General features: G+C 50.7%; 1 protein-coding gene, 1 long non-coding RNA gene and 1 pseudogene across 4 annotated transcripts; 2 read left to right on the top strand and 1 right to left on the bottom strand.

Moving 5' to 3' along the window:
• The first annotated feature begins 609 nt into the window (after positions 1 to 609).
• LOC111934852 (uncharacterized) lies at positions 610 to 9,157 on the top strand. 3 transcript variants are annotated; one of them, XM_023935011.2, is made up of 19 exons: positions 610 to 914; positions 1,335 to 1,396; positions 1,546 to 1,677; positions 1,815 to 1,894; positions 2,025 to 2,139; positions 2,410 to 2,499; positions 2,947 to 3,039; positions 3,172 to 3,337; positions 3,877 to 3,971; positions 4,380 to 4,529; positions 5,910 to 6,058; positions 6,387 to 6,528; positions 6,632 to 6,769; positions 6,980 to 7,156; positions 7,435 to 7,590; positions 8,028 to 8,129; positions 8,410 to 8,512; positions 8,747 to 8,806; positions 8,889 to 9,157. In XM_023935011.2, exons 1-19 carry the CDS (start codon positions 797 to 799, stop codon positions 9,026 to 9,028), a joined length of 2,268 nt encoding a protein of 755 aa, XP_023790779.2. In that variant the 5' UTR covers positions 610 to 796; the 3' UTR covers positions 9,029 to 9,157. The 3 variants fall into 3 exon arrangements, with proteins under 3 accessions (XP_023790779.2, XP_086721972.1, XP_086721973.1); XM_086865847.1 differs by having other exon boundaries at positions 611 to 737; XM_086865846.1 differs by lacking the exon at positions 8,747 to 8,806.
• A 3,507-nt stretch (positions 9,158 to 12,664) lies between these two features.
• On the bottom strand, positions 12,665 to 14,303 carry LOC147648764 (syncytin-A-like; annotated as a pseudogene).
• A 9,862-nt stretch (positions 14,304 to 24,165) lies between these two features.
• Positions 24,166 to 24,705, top strand: LOC111934848 (uncharacterized). The gene is made up of 2 exons (XR_002867444.2): positions 24,166 to 24,249; positions 24,547 to 24,705. It is a non-coding gene; the product is annotated as an uncharacterized LOC111934848 (long non-coding RNA).
• The last annotated feature ends 398 nt before the right edge of the window (positions 24,706 to 25,103 follow it).

The raw sequence follows: 25,103 nt of genomic DNA, 5'->3' as shown, positions 1-25,103 counted from the left end.
GTAATTTGTCTTGCCATTTTCCCTTTCCCCCTCACATTTCCTTCCCTTTCCTACCCTCACATTTCCCACCATTTTTACCCATGTTTTCTGCCATTTTTTCCTCTCACAATTCCCACCATTTTGTCCCCTCACATCTCCCATTTTTACCTAACTTTTCAGCCCTTTTCCCTGTCATGTTTCACACTCTTTTCCCCTCACATTTCCCACCATTTTTTCCACTCCTGATCCTGCCCTTTTGTCCCCTCATGCTTCCCATCTGCAAGTCTAGCTTTTGTTTTCGAGTTGTCTACTTGTGCTGGGTGTCTCCATGTCCATTTACCTTGCTCTCATCACAGGCCTTGGTCTCCTTCATCATCCATATGGGTTGGCAGCTCAGGGCTCTTGCTTTGTTTCATTGCTGCTTTCAGTAAATTGTTCTTAACTCAACCAGTGACCTTTCACTTTTTGCCTGCAGTTCTTCTCTCCATCCCACTGCAGAGGGAAGGGGAGTGGGAGAAGGGAGCAGTGTGTGGTTTAGAGTGTTTCAGTGGGAGCACCATCTTGGGGAAAACTGGGCTGTCACAAAGGGCCCCCTCCGTGAACTGCCACCTGCCCCTAGCAACAGCTCCCAGTCTTTGTTGACTTGGAACCAGCCCCCAGCTTGGAGTGTCCGGCAGGACAGTGACGGAACAGGACAGGAGCACACAGCTGGTGACAAGCCCATGAGCACAGCTCACGTCTTGCCCTGCCGCAGTCAGGTTATTTCAAGAAATTTTCCACCTTTCCTGCTCTCCTACATTTTTCTTTATTCTGTAAAATGGAGGAGAAACCCCCAAGACAGCCCAGGGTGGCCTGGGAGGAGGTGGTGGCCCCTCAGGAGAGCAGCTCTGCAGCCGAGCCCTACGAGGTGACCATGGTACAGCCACAGCAGCCCAGTGAGTGAGGAGCCTTGTGGGACTGGGCAGGGCTGGGTCCCCACACTGGGATCAGGTTTCCCCAGCACACGGGCAGCAGGGATCTCAGGGGTGGGAGGCTTGCCAGAGTGCTGAGGCTACTCAGGGAAGGACACCAGCCCTGGCACAGGCTCTGCTGAGGAGTGGGACAGCAGGGGGGCCCCAGCTCCTTCTCCGGAGTGTGAACAGCGATGGTCAGTGGCTGGCAGAAGGCAGTGGTGCTGTGGGATGCTGGACATGTCCTGCCCTTCTGCCTGCATGTTCCTCAGCCCAGGTTACTGGGAGCCACATGGAAAGGGCATGTCAGGGGAGCAGGCTTGGCCTGGGCAGAGGGCAGATCTTTTTCTGCTCTGTCCTGTCACAGCATCCTCTGCACCTCTCCCTTCTCTCCCCTTCCGTTAGGTGCCGTGTACACACAGGAAGCCAAGGACTTCATCCAGGCCTTTGTCAGCAGCCCTGACCAGGTACCCATGGCCTGTTGGATGGTGGCTGAGCTCAGCCAGAGGTGCTGGCTCTGAAGGGCAGCTGCTCCCACAGGGCACTGCACCCCAGGGCTCTGGTCCTGCTGGCTGGGTGTCCTTGCTTCATGCTACCCTTTGTCTCTGTCCCCCAGCTCCAGGATGAGGACCTGAAACTGAAGTTCCTTGACAGCGTCTGCACCCTGTGCAGAGATGCCAATGATGGTGGCTTGTCCCAGGACCTGGATGTTTTCTGCCACAAATACAAGCTGGGAGAGATGATCCAGGTGAAGGGGAACTCAACACTCTGGAGAAGGGGGCAAGAACCACCAGCAGCCTGTGAGGGCAATGCTTGGGCAGGGCAAGGCACTGGAGGCAGTGGCTGCTGGCAGCTGCCAGGTTCCAGCCCAGCTGTGCTCTGCAGGTGCTGCTGAAATTGGAACCCAAGAACAAGATTCGCACAGAGGTGCGGCGGCTCGCCATGCTCGCCCTCGCTGGACTGAGGTACTGGCCCAAGGGCCTACCCAGCGCTCCATGCCCACCTGCCCATCCCTTCTGGAAGCCCTGCCCCAGTGCTGCCCTTGAGGTGCTGCTCCCAGCACCAGTATCAAACTGGGCCCATCTCTCTTTGCAGCATGCTGGGGATGGTCCTGGAAAAGAGAAAACTGTTAAGAGCATGCTTTGAGAGCATCTTTTTCCTTCCTCCAAAGCGGGAAATGCAGAGTCTGGAAGCGTCTCTCTTTGTTCGGGTAAGTGCTGGAGAAGACACCAATCCCTCTGGGCTGTTTCTGGCCACCCTATGCTACCTTAGGACCAAAGATCCAGGGCAGGCCACATCCTCAGCTTCACTTTCCTACCCTCATCCCTTCATCCCTTGCCAGGCTCCTGCACCATCCAGCAATGCTGGCTGCACACAGCCTGTTCCTGTTTCCCTCCCCTCACACTGGGACTTCAGATCAGTCTTCTAGGGGTGGGAGGGACAGCAGAATCACAGGCATTGCTGTCTGTCGTCCTCGCAGACTCTGCATGCCATGGACACTATGCTGGAGGTGATGGTGCTCAGCTCTCCTGCCTCCAAAACCATCAAGATTCTTCAGGACATCTTGGAGGTGTGGTCTGTGCACAGAGTGGGGGGTCAGAGGACTGTTCCTCACTCTGGAAGGGAAGGAGCCTGGGGTTGTGTCTGGTCTTGTCCTGGCTCCTGCCAAAGGAACCCTGTCCCATCCAGAACCAGGACACCCGTCAGTGCCGTGCAGGCAGAGCGTGCTGCGGTGAGGGTGCCCAGCTGCCCTGGGGAGCAGGGGATGGCCCCAGTCTCTGCAGGACCTCAAGGTGCAGAGAGTGGCCCCTGTCTTCCTTGCTGCCCACCGGGTTTGCCTGGGACCTTTGTGCCTGCCAGGGCCCTCAGGGGCAGGAGCCCTCCTGCAGGCTTTGCTTGAGGGCACAGGAAGCCTGAAGGGATGTTGCAAGTGTGTCGCAGGACCAGGGATGTGCTGCTGCTGCTGCTGCAGTGGGTGTCTGCTTGTAGGGCTCACCTGCAGCTTCTCTCTTCCCAGGAACTGCTGGGCTACATTGCCAGAGTGGCTGTGCAGGAGAGGGTCCTGGGCAGGGTTAGGCGGCTGAGCCGTTTGCTGGCCAAGTCTTCCAATGTAAGGAGCGATTGCCCTCCAGCCAGGATATTTCCCCTTTCCTGTGCCTCGGTACAGCCACAGCTCTGAGGAGCCTGCAAGGCCTCAGCTGCCCACCCTCAGCCTTTCTGCTCTTCTACCTGCCTCCCCCAGGCTGGGCAAAATGAGAACAGAGTTGCTGCCAGTGGACAGGTCCAGATCCCAGTCCTTGGGAAGCTGCTGGGACATCTCCTGTTCAAGTCTTTCAGGACAGAAAAGACAAGCTCTATGGCTCTGGATGGTCTCCGCTCTCTCTTCACATTCACCTGTCATCAGAAAGGTCAGAGAAGCTGTGGTGGGCTGCATCCCTGCACACAGCTACATCTCCAGATACATCTGCTTGTCTTCCCGGGCCTTGCAATGGCTCCTTCTTTTGACTGGTGCAGGTGCCACCAGTGTTGCTGTCACCTCTGCTCCTGCCCCATACTATCTCTGCAAGGCCCTTGATGGTGCCATGTAGCTGAGCTGCTCCCCGACACAGGACTCAGCCCCACTCTGCCCCTTCTCTATGGCCCCTGGACAGCTTGTGTCCCGTCCTGCCACACTCCAGCCCTATGAGCCCTTCCCCCTGACTAATACTGCAGCCACAGGGTAACTGGGGGCTGCATGCAGAGCTCTGGGGGCTTGGAGCTTGCAAAGACAGCAGCACTGGGTACAGACACTGGAGGTAGGTCCCCCTTTCCACCAGTGCCCACCACCTTCTCCCATGACCAACTGCTCCCCAGCCATTCCTGCATCCCAACACTTGCCAGGGTTGGGTCAGCCACTGGCCCAGCAGCTGTGTCTCACCAATGTGTCTGTGTTTCCCCTCTTCTTTAGGTGCCACACTGCCAGAGGTTCATGCTGAACTTCCAGCATACTGGGAATCTGAGATCATCTCCTTGCTGAATACACCCAGCACCTGGAGAGTTCAGGTAAAGAGTCCTCCCACTTGCTGGGCCTGTCATCCGTGGAATCAGCAGGGGATCTGTGTGTGCAAAGCAGAATCGGTGGGGCTGTCCCTAGTGAGAAGGTTCCCGCTGTCCCCTGCAGGGAACACTGTGTTGGCAAAGCAGCAGCAGCAGCAGCTCTGCAGCCATGCTGGCCACCAGCAAGCTCTGAGGTCTCTGTAGGGCCCACGCCCCATATCCGAGAGCTGTGTCCTCCTCCCTGCCCTGGGGCCCCTCCTCATCCTCCCCTGTATAGAGACTGTGGGTACTGCTGCCACCTTTCCTGCAGCCACTGCCTCCAGCACTGCTCATGCTGCCCAGCCAAGCAGCACCCTCTAGCAGCACCTGGGCACTAGCTGGCTCTGGCCTCTGCTCCCTTCCTTCCTGCCACAGGCATTTGAGAAATACCTCAGGCCTGCTGAGAGGACAGGTGTCGTCCTTGTGGCCATTGAGATCTTGGGACGCTCCAGCCTCCAGGAGAAGCAAGCGCCAATGGAGTTTCTGGAGGTGGCCATGAAATTCCCTGAGCTGTGGCTAATGGATGTAAGTGGCTTGTGGCTGGATTGTACTGCTCTCGAGGTTCCTGCCTCCCTCCCTCCCAAAACCAGGGGTGTGAGGTCCTGAAGCCACCTTGAGGCAGAAGAGATGGTGTTGGGACCCCGCTTCTGACACCCAAATAATGTTAGGATCTGGTCATTAAAAGATGCCTTGGCCAAAGTTAAGGTGTGAACAAGACCATATGCCAAGGTCAATAGTGCAGATTAAATATAAGAATAAATGAGAGGTAGAAATAGAGGGGGAATGAGAGACACACACACAGATTACATAGCAAGATTGTCACCACGACATGGTTCCCTGTGGCGTAGCATTGGCCCTTCTTCTTCTGATCTTCTCAGTGCTGGGGATCCTCAGGTGTTCTCCAGGTAACACTTTTATCTGCCTGAGTCCAGGGTATCTGCAAGGCATCTGTGCTGTTGGCGCTACTTGGCTTGGCCTGTGTGTAAGCAGTTGCTTCCTTTTCCCACAGTTTGCCAGGGTGGGAAGTTTTGTCCAGACAGCTTACCCAGGTCTGCCTGACCAAGTGTGGTGTCTTGCTGTTGTTGTCTGTGCTTTTCCCACAGTCTGCACAATGACATTTTGTCTGGTGTGCTGATTCCAAACCTCTGTTCAGACCTGGAATTAACACCTTCCTTTTTGCCATCTGTGGAGGAAGCCCAGTCCTCCAACAGGCATCTTCCCTGGAGATTGATCCCCTAAGATAAGATAAAGCTGCCTAGTCACTGTGACTAAGCTGTGGACCCCTTCCTGCTTCAGGAACCCATGTTATCCCCCTGTTAACTATGGGTCACCTTATCCCCTCTCAGAACATTGGTCCCCTTCCTGATTCTCCCCTTCCTTATAAAAACCCCAGCTTTTGCCCAGGTTGGGGTTAGACCATCACTGGCCCCCTTTGCTGAAGCCTGCATTAAAGGACTCTGCAGAACGCCATATGTTCTTCCCCTCTCTTGTCTGCGTTGGCTGGGGTAACCTCTGAACAGAGCTGGCTGGGCTGAAGAGAACTGATCACAGCAGAAATCACTGCTAAAAGAGCTGGTCACCCTAAAGTCTCTGCCCATGCTCCAAGGGTTACCCCTGGCTGGAGACTGCTTGCAAAACCACAGGTGACAGCTCTGTCCAGTGGGACAGCCTAACTATCTGGGCTTGTTGCTGGCAGAAGCTGGGGGTCAGACAGGCCCCCAAGACCCAGCTGCAACAGCCATCTGCGCCTAGTGTTGTGGCTTATCTTATGTGAACTTCCTTCTTTGGCAGTGCTTTGAGATGAGGTAACTGTGTTCTTTAAGTCCTGACACAGGGATGGGCAGAGCAGCCCAAGACACAGCTGCACTGCAGTGCCAGCACCACCCTCACCTGTGCTCCCTCCAGGTGCCAAAGGTGGTGAGACACATCTTTGCGTACTGTGATGAAAAAAACACAATAACCGCTCACAGCTTTTGCACACTGCTTGACCTGATGGCAAATAAGTGGCCCGGGCTGGTCGTCGCAACAACTCTGAAGGTTGCACCAATATTCAGGTACTGGCCCTGACAGCCTGGAGTGTTTGTTCCCTGTGGGGACAGGGACCCTGAGACTCTCTGGCTGCTCAACCCAAAGAACACTGCATGATCCCCAAAGGGAGCAGGGCCCTCCATCCCACCACGCTTCCCAGCTCAGGCCCACAGCAGCCAAAGCTGGCTGGGCCAGCCCAGAGGCAGCTCGCTGCCCCCAGCCCCATGGGGAACACCCTGTTGGCCGTGTCCACCTGCCAGGGCAGGGTCCCAGGGCACCCCAAGCCCTGCAGGGCTGGCCCAGGCTGCACTGTGGTGGCCAAGGCAGCCCCACTGACTGTGCTCTGCCTCACAGCAACAAAGTCTATCTGTGGAAGGCGATGTTCTCTGTGCGCCAGACTCTGGAGAAGGTTTTGAAGGAGCTGCAAATCCAGCTCCAGGACTGGCATAGCAACATCTTCACTCAGCAGCAGAAGTCTTGCCTCACATTCTTGTCTGTGAGTCATCAGGAAAAGCCCATGTGCCCTTGCCCTCAGCTGCTGGTGGGACACAGAAGCTGTGCTGGGGGAGCCCTGCCAGCTTTCTGCTGCTTCCTTCCAGATGCTGGTCTCTGATGATGTGGATGAAGATGAACTGGATCCATTGTACAAAGAGTTGAGATCTCTGAAGTATTCAGGAATGGAAGTGGTCTCTTTGGTTCTCAGGGCCCTTGTGACACTGTCAGAGAGAGCTGAGACGGTGAGCAGGCTGCTGTCAAGGGCAGAATGTGTCACCTGGACTCTGAGGTCTCAGGGAAGGTGGTGGCTTGTCCTGGGCTGTGAGTCAGGTGCTGGTGTGACTGCTCCAAATGCCCTGCCTGCCATGGTGTGGCCTGGTGGCTGCCTGGGGACTGACCAGGCACAGAAGCTCTCAGAATGGAAGACAGAATGGAAACTGTCTTTTACACAGGCAAGAAAAATAAAGCAAGTCCTCCGAGAGTTCCTGAAAATCCGATGGGAATGGTCTTGGGACATTTCAGTGATGGTCATAGACATCTTCCAAAATGTGCTAGGGCACCTGAAGAAGAGAGAGGTCAGCCACATGGCTGTGAAGGTGGTGCAGAATCTCTGGCAGCTCTTTGATGCGGTAAGGCTGATGTGGGAGCCTGAGCCCTGCAGAGGGGCCCTGGGTAACGACAGCTTCCCTGCAGCCCAGCCCTGGGAGCAGCACTGGGAGCAGGCCCCGCTCCCCTGGGCTCTCCTGGGATAGATTCTGGGCCTTGCAGATTCTGGGCTCTGCTTCTGCCTGCTCTGGGCTGGGACTCTGGAGCATCGCCCCTCACCTCAGCTACCTCAGCTCAGCCCTTCCTGGCCACAGGCAGGGAGCCACTGTGTGTGAAACTCACATTTCCTCCTTCCTACCAGAAGGAAGACTGTGTGCGGGAGCGCTCCATCTGCCTCTTCAGAGACCTGCTGGGCAAAACATTGTGTGAGGACAAGTGCATCATGAAGAAATATGCATGGAAGGCCCTGGTCTGCCTCCTCCTTCACATGAGTGACCAGGCCCCCAATGTGGCCAAGGTACCAATGTCCAGGTTGAGCACTGACCCAGGGACATGTGGCTGACATCTGCCAGGGGTCCCAGGCATAGGGGAAAGGGCTGCTGGCAGCAGGTAGCTTTTCTCCCTGGGCAGCCCCTGGGAACCAGGGCCAGCAGGGCTGGAAAAGCTGGCATGGCCATTTGCACCCTCTACCCTGCCTGCTCCAGCAGGGCTTGGCAGCAGCCCGGCACCACTGAGGCCTGGACATGTGTGTCCCCAAAGGCTTCTCAGCTGTCCCCACAGTGTCCCCACAGAGCTTTGCACCTGAATCCCTGCTGCCCAAGACTGTTCCCAAGAGACCTCCACATGCTTTGGCAAGGGTGTGTCCCAGCTTCCTAAGGGCAGGGTCTGCCCAAGAACAAAGCCCAGGTCTCCTTCCACAGACCCTGGTGCCACCTCACAGCCTCTGTCCCACAGGCCTCCAAGGAAGCTGTCGTGGCTATAGCAGAGTTCCTCAAGTGGAAGGAGCTCAAGCACCTGGCGCAGACAGAGCAGACATGGAGGATGGGCGAGTGCTTGGTGAGGATGAGCCCCAGGCTGGGCGAGGGCTGCCCGCCACACCATGCTGGGGCTGTGAGTTCTGTAGCTGGGCCTCCCCTGGACTGCTGTGGCCCAGGGCCCAAAGCCTGGAGCTGCACTCTTGCTTCTGTGTCACGAACAGGAGCCTCCTCCAGGCCTACGTCCCCTCCATGGCCTCAGCATGAGGGAGGTCTCTGAGCCACAGGGGTGCTGGCAGGAGGGGCTGCTCTGGCCAGCTGGGGTCCTCTGAGAAATGCCCACACCCTTGTGCTCTCTCCAGCTGGCCAAGGACAGCAGCAGTCCTGAATGGTTCGTGTGGGCCAGCCAGCCCTACCTGCTGAGCCCTCATGCCCCCATGCGAGAGATGGCCCTCAGGTTCATTGGTGAGTCCCAGTCCCCAGTGTCCCTCTCGGGGCAGTCTGGCCCCATCCCCTCCAGCACTGTTGCTGCCACCGGCAGGGCCTCAGCCTCCCTGTGCCCACCGTGCTCACACAGGTGGCTTTGGTGGCCACCTTGCCCAGTGCTAGCCCCAGGCTGCTGAGGCGGTCAGGCAGGGCCAGGGGCTACGTTGCTGGGAGCATGCTGGGGAGCAGGGGCTAATGGAGCTCTGTGCCCAGGGCTGGCTGCGCGGCACCTGACAAAGCAGAGTGAGGACACCCTGGCTGAGGTCCTCTTGGGTGAGTGGGGAGCCAGGACTTGGGGGAGCTGAGGGGGTCTTTGAACACAGCGGGGCTCATCTGGGCTCTCTTTCTCTTGTAGAACTTGAAATACTGGAAACAACAGAGAAGGATGCCTCCATCCGTTGCCTGGCAGCTCAGACCAGCTTGATCCTGAAGTCTCTAAGCAAGCAGCGAAGATCACGATTCTCCCTGAGCAGGCTGTGCTGCTGGTGCTGCTGAGCAGAGAGGGACCTTCACATCAGGCTTGTTAGGGGCACAAACTCAAACACCTGCTGAATCATGAGGTGTGAAAAGGGTGCCCTGGCTTTCTAAGGTCCTTCTCAAAGCATAGCCCAGCGTTTCAATGACCGTTGACTCTGCCATCGCCCTGACCAGTAGGGATCCATTCCCTATCACATCTCGCCAGAGCTTCTCTGGCTCTATCACTTCAGCCTGTGACAGGAATGGGTCACACCCCGGGAGCAGGATGACCCCAGGTGTGACTAGAGCACTTGCTCTACGGCGTTTTGGCTGTCAGACTGCACTCTGAGGAGACAAGGATGAGAGGGAAGTCTTTTGCATGGGATAATAGAGGATTTATTGCTCTGGGCAATCTTGGGGGCGAAAGAGAGAAAATTCAAGCATGCAACAGCTGAAATAGGGAGGCGGTTCCAAGGGAGGGTACAAAGCATCAGCTCATCAGAGATATCCTAGGGAGGGTAAAAGGCAGGGTTCACAAAATCATTATCCAATGAGGGAGGTAGGGGGGGAAAGTTGGGTCACATGGACTAACCAAGTGTTGAAGTTTAGGGGATTTCCAAAGTGGAATTCCAAGCATGCAGTGGGCCTAAGACAGATTGACATGAGACTCAGGGTAGATTGACAACATGGGGTGGGAGGGTCTCATTTGGACCAAACCATCAACTTAGGTAATGACAGAACATAACATTAACAAGAAACACCTTGCAACAATTCCCCACAGCTCCTGAGCATGGCATGAGCCGGTCTAGAATTACCCCGGGGTCATAGCCAGTCCCCTCCTGGCTGCAGCCAAATGGCTGAGCTGCCCTCCCTCAGCCCTTCTGCTCTTCTGCCTGCCTCCCTCAAGCTGGGCAAAATGAGGACAGAGGTGCTGCCTGTGGAGACATCCAGATGCCAGTCCTGGGGTAGCTGCTGGGACATCTTTTTAATTCATTCAAGACAGAAAAGGTTGCTTTATGGCTCTGGATGGTTTCTGTGCCTACTTCAAGTTCATCTGTCAGCAGAAAGGTCAGGGCAGCTGTTGTGGGCTGCATCCCTGTGAACGGCCACATCCCCCCGATGCGTTCGCTTGTCTTCCTGGGCCTCGCAATCGCCCCTTGTGCATTCACAGGGGATCTCGTGGGCTCTGCTTCTGTCACAGAATCTAAAATATTGTGGACTAGAAAGAAGAATCCTGGGTTCTTCAGACCTGGCTATCTAAAATGCTTGGAGAAGACCCAGTGTGGCTGGATCAAACACAGCCACAGACCTTTTAATACCAATGATAGTTGTAGAAAGTTAGTTATCTTATATATATAATTTATATAAGTAAACAATATATATGAATTATCTATAATAAATTATGTATAATATCTAAACATTATAATATTAAATAATTTAAAAATTACATATACCATCCCATATATAGAAATTATAGACTTTATGAAAATATTATACATAGTTGTTAGATATCTATTGGCTTTTTAAATTAAAAAAAACCCTCTTTAGATCAATCACGGAATTCACAATGACTGGTACTACAGGTAGCTCTACCTACAAGTATAGAGCACCATTTTTGAAGCAATATGGAAGCAATTATGTTAAATCTAGAAGAGAGACTTGGGAGGAAAAGAGAGAATTTTGGGCTGGAAATGTGAGGAGGAAAGGGTGGGAAAAGTGAGGGGATAAAAGGGCAGAAAACATTTGGGGACCAAATGGTAAGGGAACGTGAGGGTGTGAGAAAGGGGCAGAAAAAATGAGGGGAGAAAACGGTGGGAAACAGAAGGCAAAAAAGGACAGGAAACTTGAGCCAAATGGACTGGAAACGAGAGAAAGAAAAGATGTGAAACAGAAAGGTAAGAAAGGGCAGGAAATATGAGAGAAAAAATGATGGCAAATGTCAGGAGACAGAAGGGGAGGAAGTGTGAGGGGGAGAAAATGGAAGGAAATATGAGGGGACAAAATGCCGGGAAATGTGAGGGGGAAAAAGGACAGGAAACATGAGGAGAAAAAGACAGGAAATGAGATGAAGAAATAGGTGCAAAACATAACGGGGGAAAAGTCAGGAAACATGAGGCCAAAAATGACAAGAAATGTGAGGGGACAGAGGGTGGGAAGTGTGAGAGAAAAAATGGTTGGAAACTCTAGGGGGAAAGGGTGGGAAATGTTAGGTAAAAAGAGAAAATGGTGAGAAAAATGACATGAACCCAGGGGTCCTCTGTTCAGGGTCCTGCTCAGATGCAGCAGCTCCAGCTGTTCCTGTGTTACCTTGCCATGAATAAATGGCTTTATGGAGCGAGATATCTGAGACTCAGCCATGGAAAACCTGGGGTTGAAGTGGTGAGGAAACCTGGCAGGAGTGTGTTAATTGAGGGTGTGGGGACTCAAGCAGGGATGTGTGGGGTCACTGGAGCCGCCTCTGTGAAGGAGCTCCAGTTCCAGCAGTTAAAATCTCTTGCCTTGGGAGCTCTCCCAGAGAGTCTTGGGAATGCTCACCCTGGATCCTTTCCTTAACACTGCCATGGCCACAGCGAGTCCTTGCACCACTGCTTTGGCTGGTTCTCCATCTTTGCCCACTCCCCTCAGAGCTTGATCCTGCACCAGTTACCAGCTGCTGTTCTGTCTTTGCCACCCTGCTGGAAATCTCCATGTCCAATTGTGTGTGCCTGGAACTCCAGCTGCTGTCCCCATGCAGTTCTCAGGTGGTGTCAGCATGCAGAGGGTTTGTTTGTGCTCTGTTGGCTGTGACAGCCCACAACTACCAAGCCTGACCTGGAGAATCCAAGTCCGTGTCACATTGCTACCACTTTTTTTCCCTTGGAAGGCAACTGCCTCTTAGTGAGAACTCATGGGAGAGAAATGGATTACACTGGGGAGATGGAAAATCATAAGAGTTTTACTCTTGGAAAGGGATTTCAGTGACTCCTATGGGAGCTCTGCTTCCTCAAGGTCCCGGGACCACTAAGCGGCTTCAGCTTTGGATACTGCAAACCTTTCATTTGTTCCGTCTCTCTCTCTCTCCCTCTCTCTCTCTCTCTCTCTCTCTCTCTCTCTCTCTCTCTCTCGGGGCTCACGCCCTTCAAGACTTGGCCTCACGCTTGGCTACAGCCTGCAGGACGGGGCTCATCTGGGGCTGACTCACCCCAGAGGCTGGCCTGCCCGCTGACTGTTCATGAGCGAGAGACAGGCTGCTGGTGAGGTTGGGCTGAAGGGAGTCGCTCGGGGACAGATCCCCCTTGGACACATCTCTGCCCCTGCACCTGGTCATACGGAAAGCACCTGACTTCCTAGAGGAGGCAGCGACTCAACAAGGCAAGTGCGGCCCAGACACCGAGGCCCCTTGTCTGGGATGGCTCGCTCTGCAGCAGGCATGACGAAGGAGTGCCATGTGGTGCATGTGCGGAACAGGCTCTTTTCCCCTGTCTGTGCCATTGGTTCATCGCCTCTCTCTGGGTCTGTCTCAGCTCAACTCAAGCTCCACCGCTGGCTGTAGACCTGTTTGCCCCATGTCTGCCTGCAGAGAAATCCCACAGTCCTGTAACCCCCTGGAGCCGCATGGCTCTAGCAGCCCTGTCCTGCACAATGAACCCACTATCAAGACCTGCCACGGCGGTGGAGGTGGCAGGAGTGCCGTGACTACCCTGAAGAAGCGGTCCGCAATTGGACTGCCCAGGGGCACAGGCACATCCTCTGCCCGGCTGATGATCCCTGTCTGGAGGTGCGCAGGTGACTCGGAAGAAGGGACTAGAGTGCTGTGTGGCAATCCACAGAGAACTGGCCTTTATTAAAGCAGGGCCCTCAAAGAAGTCAGCCAGTGACAGCAGCTCTCCAAACAGGGGAAAAACTGGGGTATTTATAGGGGAGGAGAGGGGTGGGGGAAACTGGGATACATGTGGTGGAATGGCAGGGGAGAACACCAATGGGGTGCAACATATTAACATAACTCAACTCAAAGATCTCTGGGAATGGCACTTTTCTCTCTCTGACAGAAAAGTGCCTCGCCTTGAGAGCATCCCTCCAAGGGAGATCCAGGATTTCTGAATCAGCCAGTTCCCTGGCCTCCACAACTCCCCCTTCTTTGTTTATTAAAAAGGCATCTCCCAGAGATTTGGCTAGTAACTTTCTGAAACATGAAAACATACATAGGGAAATAATTATTAAGAAAACCCAAAAAATGTTTTTGAGGAGGGAGGCAACCCATCCTTTGAGTCCCTAGCTCCTGAAAAGGTCGTTAAACCACTGGGGCTCCTTTTCAGTCCAGAGTTCCTGGACCGTGTGTTGGAGTCTCTGGATGTGGGCGTGGATGCCTTCACTGGGGCTGGAGAGGTTAAAGCAGCACAGTCTGTCAAACTCCTCGCAGCTGTGTCCATGGGCCAGGAGCAGAAAGTCTATGGCGGCTCGGTTTTGTAGTGTGGTGTGCCTAACAGTCTCTTCATCTGTCAAGAGGTCGCTCAAGACAGAGGAGGTCAGGTTGGTCTGCTTACCAAGCCAACACTCCAGGTGAGAAAACTCACCAAGGGCTTTAGCAGCAGCTACCCACAGCAAAAATGTCAACATCACCACCCTCTTTGTGCATGACCAATCTTCAATTTGGCTATCGCAATTTTCATCTAATTGAGTGAGGTCTCTCTTTTGGCAGGCCAATTCATTCTTTTTCAGCCAATCATGCATTAGAGTTGAGTTTGGAGTGAGGATGGTAAGCTGTCAAAGCGTGCAAGGACCTCCCTGGAGTCAGGAAGGGATTCCTGCCCACACTCTATCCCCGCAGACCAAGAACACTCCCCAGGGCAGCACTCTGGGACGGTGAGAGGAGGCGGATTGTGTGCTGGTGGTGTAATTACACCATTTGAACTGATCGTAAAGGAGTCACATTTTTCTTTGATTTAATTGCCCTGTGGTATTCCGAGGCAGGCCATGCCTTGCCTACTGGGAGATAGTCAAAATTTATGCAATAGGTAGCCTTGGAGGACCCCAAAAGCTCCAATTCCTGGGGTTCCTCTGGTGCATGGGGCAAGATCTTTGTCCACTCGTCCCAAATGTCTACTGGGTTGGGTTCTTTCCCTGTGAAAGGATATTCATGGGGCTTCAAAGGAACCCCTACCAGGCAGGATGACAGAGGGTTGGTGGCGCTGCCCATGGACAAGCACATGTGGTCCTGATTTAGAGTCTTGGTGAGGGTGATCTCCTGGGGCTGTGCTACTAGCCAGGCATCCACGGGTGATGTTGTCAGGAGCATCCAGATGGTCAGGAACACAAGGATGGTTTTATATTCCATGTTCTGTAAATGAATGTAAACAGATTAGGGCTGAGCAAGGAAAGATGTTATTTTTCCTTCTCCCCCTTTCTACTCCTGTCTCTCTCCCCCTTTCAAAAAAATATAAATGGGGAATGGGTATTGGGGATGAGGTAGTTGGTTGCTGGTGGGGCCATTTTGTGTAGAGGGGGACGCATGACCAAGGCACCAGCAGCAGCAGTGTTAAGGTGCATCTTTGTGCAAATTAGCAATTAGGGTTACATAATGAGGGTAAGAAGGGGAAGGGAGAGAGGGAAGAGGTAGGGGAAGGGAGTTAAAGGAACTTGTGCATCTTCACGTAGTCAGGCTGGAGGTTGGCTCATGTCTGGTTGTGGTCCTTGTAGTGGTCCTGGTAGCAGGACGGTTTGGCTTCTGTCTGGTTGGTGGTCTGGTGATGAGCCGCTTTGGTGGAGTCCTGCGATGTCTCTGTCTCCAGGCTGCGGTGGTCTGTTGTTTTTCTGGACCTGTATGGGTCTTAGGAGACTTTGTGATGTCTGAGTCTGGTGCAGGGTTTGCAGCGCCTAAGTATGGTTTTACATTTTTCCTTGGGAGCCACTTAGGACCAGATGGCGTGGACACACAAGCATACCTTCTCCCCCAGGTAATCAGTGGGAAATGTCCTGATGTCAGTTGCGATTCAGGATCCTTGATCAGCACCGGCAGCTTCTCTGTAAGTTTGGCACGAGTTGAATTAGAGAAATGCGGCATTACGGGGAGTTCAGGCTCTGTGGTTGAACAATTTAGAAAATTCATGACATATAGAGCCTTACAGAGCATCTCAATGCGAGGGATGATCTCTGTTCCTCCCTGTTGCTGATCAAGGACTCTTTTCAGATTTTCGTGTGTCCTTTCCACAATTGATTGCCCTGTAGGAGAGTAAGGTATGCCCGTGGTATGCTTTACCCCCCACTGATTGAAAAAGTCTCTTAATTTGTGAGAGGTGTAAATGGGTCCATTATCTGTTTTGATTTGTTCTGGGACTCCCAGGGTAGCAAACTCAAGGACAAAACGTTGGATGGTGTGTTTGGCATTTTCTCCTGCGTGTGCTGAAGCAAACAGTGCACCAGAGAAGGTGTCCACTGAGACGTGGACATATTTGAGTCTCCTGAAGGACGGGACGTGAGTCACATCGGTCTGCCATATCTGGCAGCTATTGAGTCCTCGGGGGTTAACCCCGGAAGTCATGGCTGGAATCTGGAAACATTGACAATTGGGACAGGTGGCAACTATTGCCCTGGCCTGATCCCTGGGTCACTTGAACATTCTAATTAGTGCTGGCACATTTTGATGGTGGAATTGGTGGGACAACTTCGCCTGTGCGAAAATGTCCAGGACTATGGCTGCTCCAGCAGGCATGGCTAGCGTGTCCTCCCTCTTGTTCCCTTCTGCGATGGCACCTGGGAGGTCGGTGTTTGACATCACATGCATAACATAGTACGGTTGCTTTCTGCTTGCTCGTCCCTTATCAACAAATTAATAATTTGATTGACCAACCTGACTGTGGTGAGCAATTTATAATATGCCCTGTCTCTCCGACCCTGCCCCAGTCAAGCCTGCAGCAGGATGGCAGCATGGCAAGCGGGTTTGGAGGTGACAGTGACAAAATGACAGGCTGTTCAGATGTAAACAGGGACAAGACAATGCCTCTGGGGGAAACTTCTTGGAGATTTAGGGGCATTTTGTTTAGAAAACACACAGAGAAACACAGCATAGCTTTGCTGACTGGGTTTATTGATTATTCAGGGGAAATGGCCCAGGGCTCCTAGGGGATCTGGGGGGGTTCTCCAGGGATGACCATCTCCTCATGCTACTGGACTGGGACAGCACACAGGTGTCACTGCCACTTCAAGTCCTAATACACCGAGCCCAAAACATGATCCTCATGTTCACTGGGACATGAGAGGGGCCTTGTCACCCATGGTTCACCCAATCCTCTCTAGGATTTCTTGGAGATCAGTGCCAGTCAGGGGGTAGCATTGGACAGCCATGTCATGACCATGTGCCAACAGCCTGGGGAGAACAAGATGGACATGCACAGAGGTTCTCAGCGGGGCCAGATTGGCCTTGCTACTTCAGGGATCCCATGGGAATGCCCCTGCCTCCCTCAGAGCTCTGTCTGAGCTGTGCAGAAACTGTCCCTGCAGCTGCTACTAGAATTTCAGGAATGAGGTATTTCCCCTCTTCAATTGACCAGTACTTTTGCATAAACAACTTCCTCAGCATAGGAAAGACGCAGGCTTCATGGAGCACTTCTGGAGGAGGGTGAGGTGCATCAACACTTGGAGCACCTCTTTGACAGAGACAGGCTGGACGAGTCAGGGCAGTTCAGCCTGGAGCAGAAAAAGGCCATGGGGACACGCCAGTGTGACCTTGCAGGACTTCAAGACACCTCCTAGGAAATGTGGGGAGAAATGTTTTAGTAAGGTCTCTCTCAATTGGAGAAGGGAAAATGGTTTTAAAGCAGAGGAGGATAAGTTCAGACTGGAGGTAAGGAAGAAATCATTGATGCTGATGTAGGTGAAACACTGGCACAGGATTTCCAGAGACCTGTTGGATGCCCCATCCTTGGAAATATTCTTGGTTGGATGGGCTCTGAACAACATGATGGAGCAAAGGTTGTCTCTGCTCCCACCCCACAGCAGACATTTTGGTGTCAGCTACCAGAGTGGTCGGTGTCTCTTGTAGGATGCAACCCCCCCTTGTCCTGAGGTGACTTTATGATACTGGTATCCCCAGTCGCCTGGTTTATGCTATATATTAAGTTCTGCACCTTTAAGACTGGCTCTGAGAGTGAAAGTGAGAAAGAAGAAGCGCACAGTTTGTGTTGAACAAAAACATCACTCCCCCACATGCTGCTCCTAGACTGTGGTGTCTGCAGCACAGACACACTGCAGGACAGAGCTTCTCTTTGGCCTTTAGTTAGTTTTAGCTAGCTGAGGCAGAGGAGTTCCCTGGACTTTTTCACCTTTCTTCTTAGATCTGTGCAAACTTTGGACTGAAAAACACCCAGACAAACCCTGGGAGCTCATGCCTGTGACCCACCAGGGCCTGGGTCTCGGCACTATCTGGCACCAGAGAGACTGATAAAAACCTGAGCGGGGTGGGCTGCACCACATTTTCTTCCTGAATTTACCATCCCATCAAAGAGTGAGAGGTTTTATTATTTAATATTATTTATTTTCTGTTAAATAAACAGTTTTTTCCACTTCTCTCCGAAGAAATGTCTTTTTTCCTGAACCAGTTGAGAAGAAAAGTTGTTTAAATTTTGCTTTCCTGGGGGAACCCCATTTAGAGGTTCTCTCCCAAATTTGCCCTAAACTAGGACATATACAGTTCTTGGTGCCCAGTGTGAGGCAAAAAAGTAGAAAAGCCTGTATTAATTACTAATTGTATTTTAGTTGTACTTACTCTGTATTGAGATAAAGCAGTCAATAACCATGTTGTTTAAATGCATAATGTCTCTCAGAGTAGAAAACTTCATGTAAATCTGGACCCTAGACTTTTTTTAAGTTTTAATACCTTTCTTTTACATCTTTTACAGTAAAAAGACACAGATTAAAATAGTTATTGTGCTGAGCTCAGTGATAACAATTTATAAGAAATTCATAAAAGTACTAAAATTTCTGCCAAGTATATTTAGCTTATAGTTTCTTCGTCTGACCCTACCTCACAGTCCCAGTAACACATTTTAAAGGTTTATTAATAATTACACCCAGTTTGTCAGAAGAAAAGCAGGGGATGAGGCTTCTCAGCCTTTCCTTTCCTTCTTCTCCTTTGAATCTGTTATGTCCCCCTTTAAAAATATCCAGTTTTCCATGAGTGTTAAAGATACCACTTTCCCAGTAATTCAGCTGATAAGCTTCCTCTATACAGTCTACAACTTCTCTAAAATAAAAACTAAGATATCCAAAAGAACCAATGAGACACCTGCCCCAGAAGTAAACTCAAGTGTAAAACATCCTGAATATCCTGAATCCTGTAAAAAATAAGAGAAAATGAGCCAAACTCTTAAAAAATTTTCTCATCCCCCAGCTTTTTCATCCAAAGCCTGTTAGGATCTTGTTTCTCGTGTTTATTAGGATGTTATCACAAAACTTGGCAGGTCTCTCTAGACTTTCTGCACAAGTTTAGTTCACTGCAATCTGGCTTATTTTCTTCTGATGGTACAGAATGGTCTTGTGACTCACTTTGGCTTTGAAAGCAGAAAATGGCCCTGAACAATGCAGTTATTTTATCTTTATACTTATCCAATTAAAAATACACACATATATTATTTTTCCTAATGACCCAATGACCAAACACCTGTGTGCTGCACTATGGAATTTTCCATCCAATCACCTACTATTACCCAAAAACCTCTAGAAGAACATGAAGAAGAAAGAAGAAGGAAAAGAGACAGCATTCTAAATCATCCATCTTGTCTTCTGCTTTCTAAACTATTTTAAACTCTAAACTTTAACTTTTTCACCCAGTGACTTAAGAAAACTCTCTAATCTACACACTCACACGTTTAGCTCTTCTATCTAACTTTAACAGTTGTTTTCATATATCACCATGAAAAAATGCTCATGAATTTCATGTTATACAAAATTCAGTGTTTTTCTGGATCTTAGAACTAAGTATTAGAAACAAGAGCACACACTCTGTCTCAGACTCCAACAACACACAGCACCACTGTTATAAATTGGCGTGAAAAAATAGAAGGGACAATTTAAATAATCATTCATAAAAGCCAATTTTATTAATTCAGCATGCAGTAAAAGCAACCAAAAGGCCAGCTAGCCGGGACAGCTCCACTCAGCAGCGTCTCCACCCACAGCGTGCCTCTTGGCTGAGGAGGTTCCTCTTTTTATATAGTCCCTGCATCTGTGTCTTTCTGAATCGTGTCAGCACCTGTGCCATCTGTTGCTAGGGGGTCTTATTCTGCTTCTTGGTGGTGGTGGGTAGGGTCTTGTTCTGCTTCTTGGTGGTCATGATTGGGCGTTTATCTTATAACAATTAGGCAATCCTCCCTAATAGGGAGATGTTCTAATTTTTGTTTGTGCAGCTGGATGCCATTCTACAACTTCAGCTTCTTGTTTTTGCAGCCAGATATCGTGTGGTTATTGTGGTTTGACATTTCTGTAATGCTAACTCCTAAAACAGCTTTAGCAATAATATTTTATTTTAACAATTATATTAAATTTGATTAACAAACAATAGCAATCTATTACAACCACAGTTGGCAAGAACTTCCTCCCATGGAGCTGGGAATATTCTGGGTCAACATGCTCAGGCTGCCCAGTTTTGCCTCTTTGTAGATGGGCACAAGTGTCAGAAGAGACTGAGAACCCGGAGGCCCCTCAGTGTCTCTGAGTCCCCTTGGTTCCAGAGATCACACAGGGTGTGGATGCTAGCTCTGGAGCAGGCTGCAGGGAGCCTGCAGAAACTGCAGGCCGAATAGCTTTCTCAAGTCCAGCCTGAGAAAGTAGCCTGGGAAGTTTTAAGGAGGAATCAAAACAATCCTCAGAGACAGAAAACAGCCGTGCCAGGTGCTGTTTGTCTGTCCCTTGTTTTCTTTGCAAGAGAAAGTCAGAGGGTGTTGTGCCCCACTGACCAATGATGGTGATGTAGTGGTTTGCTAACCAATAAGAGTTTCCTTTCTGTACTTTCTACGAATCAGTCTATAAAACAAGCCTGAAGTAATAAACTAGAGGGATTATTCTGTTTTGACTCCATGAGAGTTTGTGTCATCTCTACCCAGCCGTTCCTAATAGAGCGACAACAGGGTCCCTTTGGTTCCATGAGGCCCCACAGTGTCACAGGGATCCCTGGACACCACAAGACCCTTAGGAATCCCAACAGATCCTTGGTTCCATCTGGCCCCACTGTGCCACAAGGGCCTCTGGACTCCCCTATGAAACCCCATAGTATCACAATGTTATAAACAGGCTTGAACTTTTTTTCGGATGGAAACAGAAGTCAAACCCTTTATTAACCAAAAAAGAAAAATACCAACAGAGGCAGGAGCCCAGGATAAGCCCAAGCTCTGCTACAGCAATACAGAATGCTCTCGTTTGGATATCCAGCTCCACAGGAGGACCCCAAGTGAAGTCCCACTGCCACCTTTATGGAGCCCCTTATGCCCAGGATTGCTCCATTTACAATCCACTCTCTGACTGGCCCATTTCCAGGTCTCCCGTTGGTTCTTAATGGGGTGCACTCCACACCAATCATTCCTCCAGGGCATTGAGTGATTGGTCACCTCTTCCACCAATGGTTGTCTATGACACAGATGTCACTCCTAGGAGGTCATGTTCTGGAGTGTTCTCTTGGTTTGCTGAATCCTCCATACTGCCACACAATACCTCGCCAGCCCTGAGCCACCCCCAGCTCCACCTGACTGCATCCACACTGACCACCTGACCTCACCCATTACCCCTATAAAACCAGGAGAACCCTAACTCCCTAACAACAAATACTAACCATTAACTAGAAACATGTTCTATTAAATAACCATTAACTTATAACCCAATGTTAACAATTAATCAACTTGTTACAACTATTTTTTATAGTTTACTTATTTTTTATGTTTACTTATAACAATATCCCCTTGTTTCCACAAGCCACAGTGTCACAATGGCTCCTGAGCATCCTTAGGCACCGGAGTGTCATAGCAGCCCCTCAGTTCCATGAACTCCACTGTGTCACAATGTCTCCTTGGCTCCATTTAGTCCTGCAGTGTCACAGTGACTCCTGGGAACCATGAGGCCCTGAGGTATCACAATGGATGGTTCCATGAAGCCCCACAGTTTCACAATCTCCACTTGGTTCCGTGACAGCCCATGACCCCAACAGGGGCCTCTGGATTCTACAAGACCCTGGAGGGTCACTAAAGGACACGGAATGATTCACAGGAACATGTCTTAGTGGTATGACAGGAAAAGAAGTAACTTTATTTTCTGACTCCAGTATTTATAGATTATTGACTATGACCAGGGATTGGATGACTAAGTTACCACCTTCCCAATCACACTGGTCATGCAAAGCGTCCATCAAAAGATATTTCTTAGAAGGAATATGTAAAAAACTTATGTTTATAGTTACTTTCCTGGGAAAGTAACTAAAACTACGAAAACAAGATCAGAAGGTTTTCAGGACGACACTGGAGTGTCACAGAGCCCTTGTAGTCCCATTACTCCCCACAGTGGGACAATGTCCCCAGAAGGTACTGCAGTGTCACAGAGGAGCAGCAATGGAATGAGCACAGTACAAGAGGAGGTTTGGCAGCATTCCCCTGTCTGTGATGCCACAGCAGTGGCAAAACCAACCTTCTTCTCTCTGTGACACCACAAAAGGTTGAAACCCCAGCTTTCCTCTCTCTGTGACAGCACGGCAGTGGCAGCACCATTGTTCCCCTGTCTGTGCCACCACAAGGGTGGCAGCCCCAACATTCCACTCTTTACGACACCACAGGGGTAGTAGCCCCAACATTCCCCTGTCTGTGACACCACAGCAGTGGCAATTACAATGTTCCCCTCTCTATGACACTACTCTCTATGACACCACAGCTGTGGCAGCCCCAGTGTTCCCCCGTCTGTGAAACCACTGTGGTTACAGCACCAGTGTACTCCTCTCTATGACACCTCAGAAGTGGCAGCCAAAACATTTCCCTCTCCATGACATCACAGCAGTGTGAGCCCCAATGTTCCCCTCTCTGTGACACCACTGCTGTGGCAGCCCTAGTGTACCCATCTGTGACACCACAGTTTTGAAAGCGCAAGTGTTCCACTCTCTATGAAACCCCAGCAATGAGAGCCCAACATTCCCTTCTTGGTGACACCACCACCTGTAGCAGCCCCAGTATCTCACTCTCTGTGATGCCAAATCTGTGGAAATCCAGCATTCCCCTACCTATGACACCAAATGGGTGGCAACCCCTATGTCCCCTCTCTGTAACACAACAGCAATCACAGCCTCAACATTCTCCAGTCTGTGGCACAGCAGAGGTGGCAGCCACAACATTCCCCTCTCTGAGACACCACTGCTGTGGCAGCCCCAGTTCCCCCTCTCTGTTACACCACAGCGGGGGTAGTCCCAGCCTTCCTCTCTCTATGACACCAAAGTTGTGGCAGCCCAAACACTCCCCTCCCTATGACACCACAGGGGTAGCAGCTTCAATGTCCCTCTCTCTATGACACCACAGTAGTGGCAGCCCCAGAGGTCCCCCTCTTTGTGACACCCCAGCGGTTGCAGCTACAACATACCCATATCTGAGACACAGCAGCAGTCGCAGCCACAACCTTTCCCTTTCTGTTACACCACAGCAGTTGCAGCCACAACTTTCCCCTCTCTGTGACACCACAGTGGTGGCAGTCCTAAGTCCCCCTGTCTGTGACACCACAACACTGGCATCTCAAATGTCCCCTGTCTGTGACACCGTGGCCCAACGCTTCCCATCTCTGTTACACCACAATAATGGTAGCCCCAACACTTCCTGCTCTATGACACCACAGCAGTCGTAGCCCAAATGTTCCCTTCTCTGTGACACCATAGTGGTGGCAACCACAGCATTTGCCTCTCTGTGACACCACAGTGGTGGTAGTCCCAACATTCCCTTCTTGGTGACACCAGATCTGTGGAAATCCAGCATTCCCCTGTCTGACACCAAATGGGTGGCAACCCCTATGTTCCCCTCTCTGTGACACAACAGCAGTGACAGCCCCAACGTTCCCCAGTCTGTGACACAGCAGAGGTGGCAGTCACAACGTTCCTGTCTATGAAACCACACAGGTGGCATCCTCAACATTCCTGTCTCTATGACATCACAGCAGTGCCAGATCAAAGGTATCCATCTCTATGACAAAATAGGTGCGACAGCCCCAATGGTCTCATGTCCGACAACACAACAGTGGAAACCACAACATTCCCCTCTCCATGACACCAGAGCAGTGGCAGCCCCAACATTCTCCTCTTTATGACACCTGGGCTGTGGCAGCCTCAAGGTTCCCCTGTATGTGAAACCACCTCAGTTGAAGCCCCAATGTTCCCTGTCAGTGACACGTCAGTGGTGGCAGTCCCAACGTTCCCCTGTTGGTGACACCACAGCAGTGGAAGCCCTAATGTTCCCCTGTCTGTGACACAGCAGCTGTGCAGGTCCAACTATAGTGAAATCAGAAAGTACCTTGGACTTGATTAGCCTAAGTGATCTGATAGCCAGGATGCCTTGGCAGGAACAGAGCTTTGAAGATTGCAAGATTATTAAATCAGGTCTAGAACAGGGATGAGATTGAATCAATGTTGAAATATGCATATGTTTATATGTTTGTGTGATATTTAACCCAATCATTGTAGCCTTCCTAGAATAGTATATAAGCTTATGTAACCCACAGTAAAATCAGATTTTGATCACCGAGTCAGTTGTCCCTGTCTCTCTTCATCACCAATATCAATGTTCCCAATATCTGTAACACCACAGTGGTTGACGCCCGAGAATTCCCTTGTCTGTGACACCACAGCAGTCACAACCCCAAAGCTCCCCTCTCAATGACACCACAGCAGTGGCAGCCTAAATTTCTTCCTCTCTGTGACACCACAGAGAATAACATCTACCATCACCCAACAAGACATATTATGGGTGGTTTTATTATTTTTATATACATGGGAAATATTTTTATGGATGATATAATATACCATATGGTATGGATGATATGGATGGTGCTGCTCCTCCCATAAACTATTTTTTGGCTTCTGTGAAGCCCCTCTTTTTTTTAGTATGTACCTCCCCATATCTTCCCCTCTTCTTTGTTCCTAAGGCAGGACAAAGGGTGAAAAATGCCAAGATGGCTCAGAGCTGCTTCTGACTCTACATCACCCATGTGCTTCTCTGCCATCCCATCCCCCTTTTCCTGAAGGCAAGCAAGGGATGAGAACGTCCAAAGTGATGCAGGTCTGGTACCATCTGCTCGCCATCTTGTGTCCTCCTTTACCCCCTCTTTCCATATTCCCTGTCTGGGAAAATGAAAATATGCTGTTCTGAACCCCTCCATCCTCCCTTCCCAAAATGGTGCTGGCCATGCTGTCTGGGATCCTTCCTTCCCAGCCCCTAAGCCTCCCCCTCCCCCCAGTAACTCATCTTCTGGTTCCACCCCTTTCTCCGGATTCTCCACCTCTGGGGGCTGTGCCTTTTCTATCGTGGGTAGCATCCCCTCTGTGAAAGTCAAAATTGTATCCCTTGTTCCAAAAGGCAGCGGTTCATCAGGACCATCTGGAGTGGCAATGCTCACAGCATCAGTGCCAGAGCTGAGGCTGAACACTAAGAACTCTGCATCTCATAAGAGGAGATCAAAGAACTACTCCCATCCTAAGAAGAAAATAAAGAACTGGAAGAGACTGACCTAAAAAACCTTTATGTTTTTATTAACTACCACTGCTGCTTAATTTGCCTGGCTGCTGAGTTTTAGGTGTTTGTTTGCTTAATGTGTTTTCTTGTTGGGTGCTAGTGATTTTGGTGTCCCACAAAGCAAGATGGGTGCTTTATGGGAGGGTTAGGTTTTCTATTGTGTAAGTTTTAGAAACATTCTAAGCTTCTAATCAAAATTTAATTTTAAAAAGGGGCAGTTGTGAGGTGCCCCCACCCATGGAGGCAAAGATTTAGTTTCAGATAAGCACTGTTAAAGTGAGAGGTGTGGTTTTAAAGCCTGTGTAAATTCCATCCCTCTGCCTTGAGGGATGGGCCCTGAGAACCCTGGAAGAGTTGCCCCACTCTGGACCCTTGTTGGGTGGCATCCCAGGGTGTTCTGA

The sequence above is a fragment of the Cyanistes caeruleus genome, chromosome 30, assembly GCF_971803275.1.
Source record: "Cyanistes caeruleus chromosome 30, bCyaCae1.hap1.1, whole genome shotgun sequence".
NCBI lineage: Eukaryota > Metazoa > Chordata > Aves > Passeriformes > Paridae > Cyanistes > Cyanistes caeruleus.
This window is presented reverse-complemented; position numbering and strand designations above follow the sequence as displayed.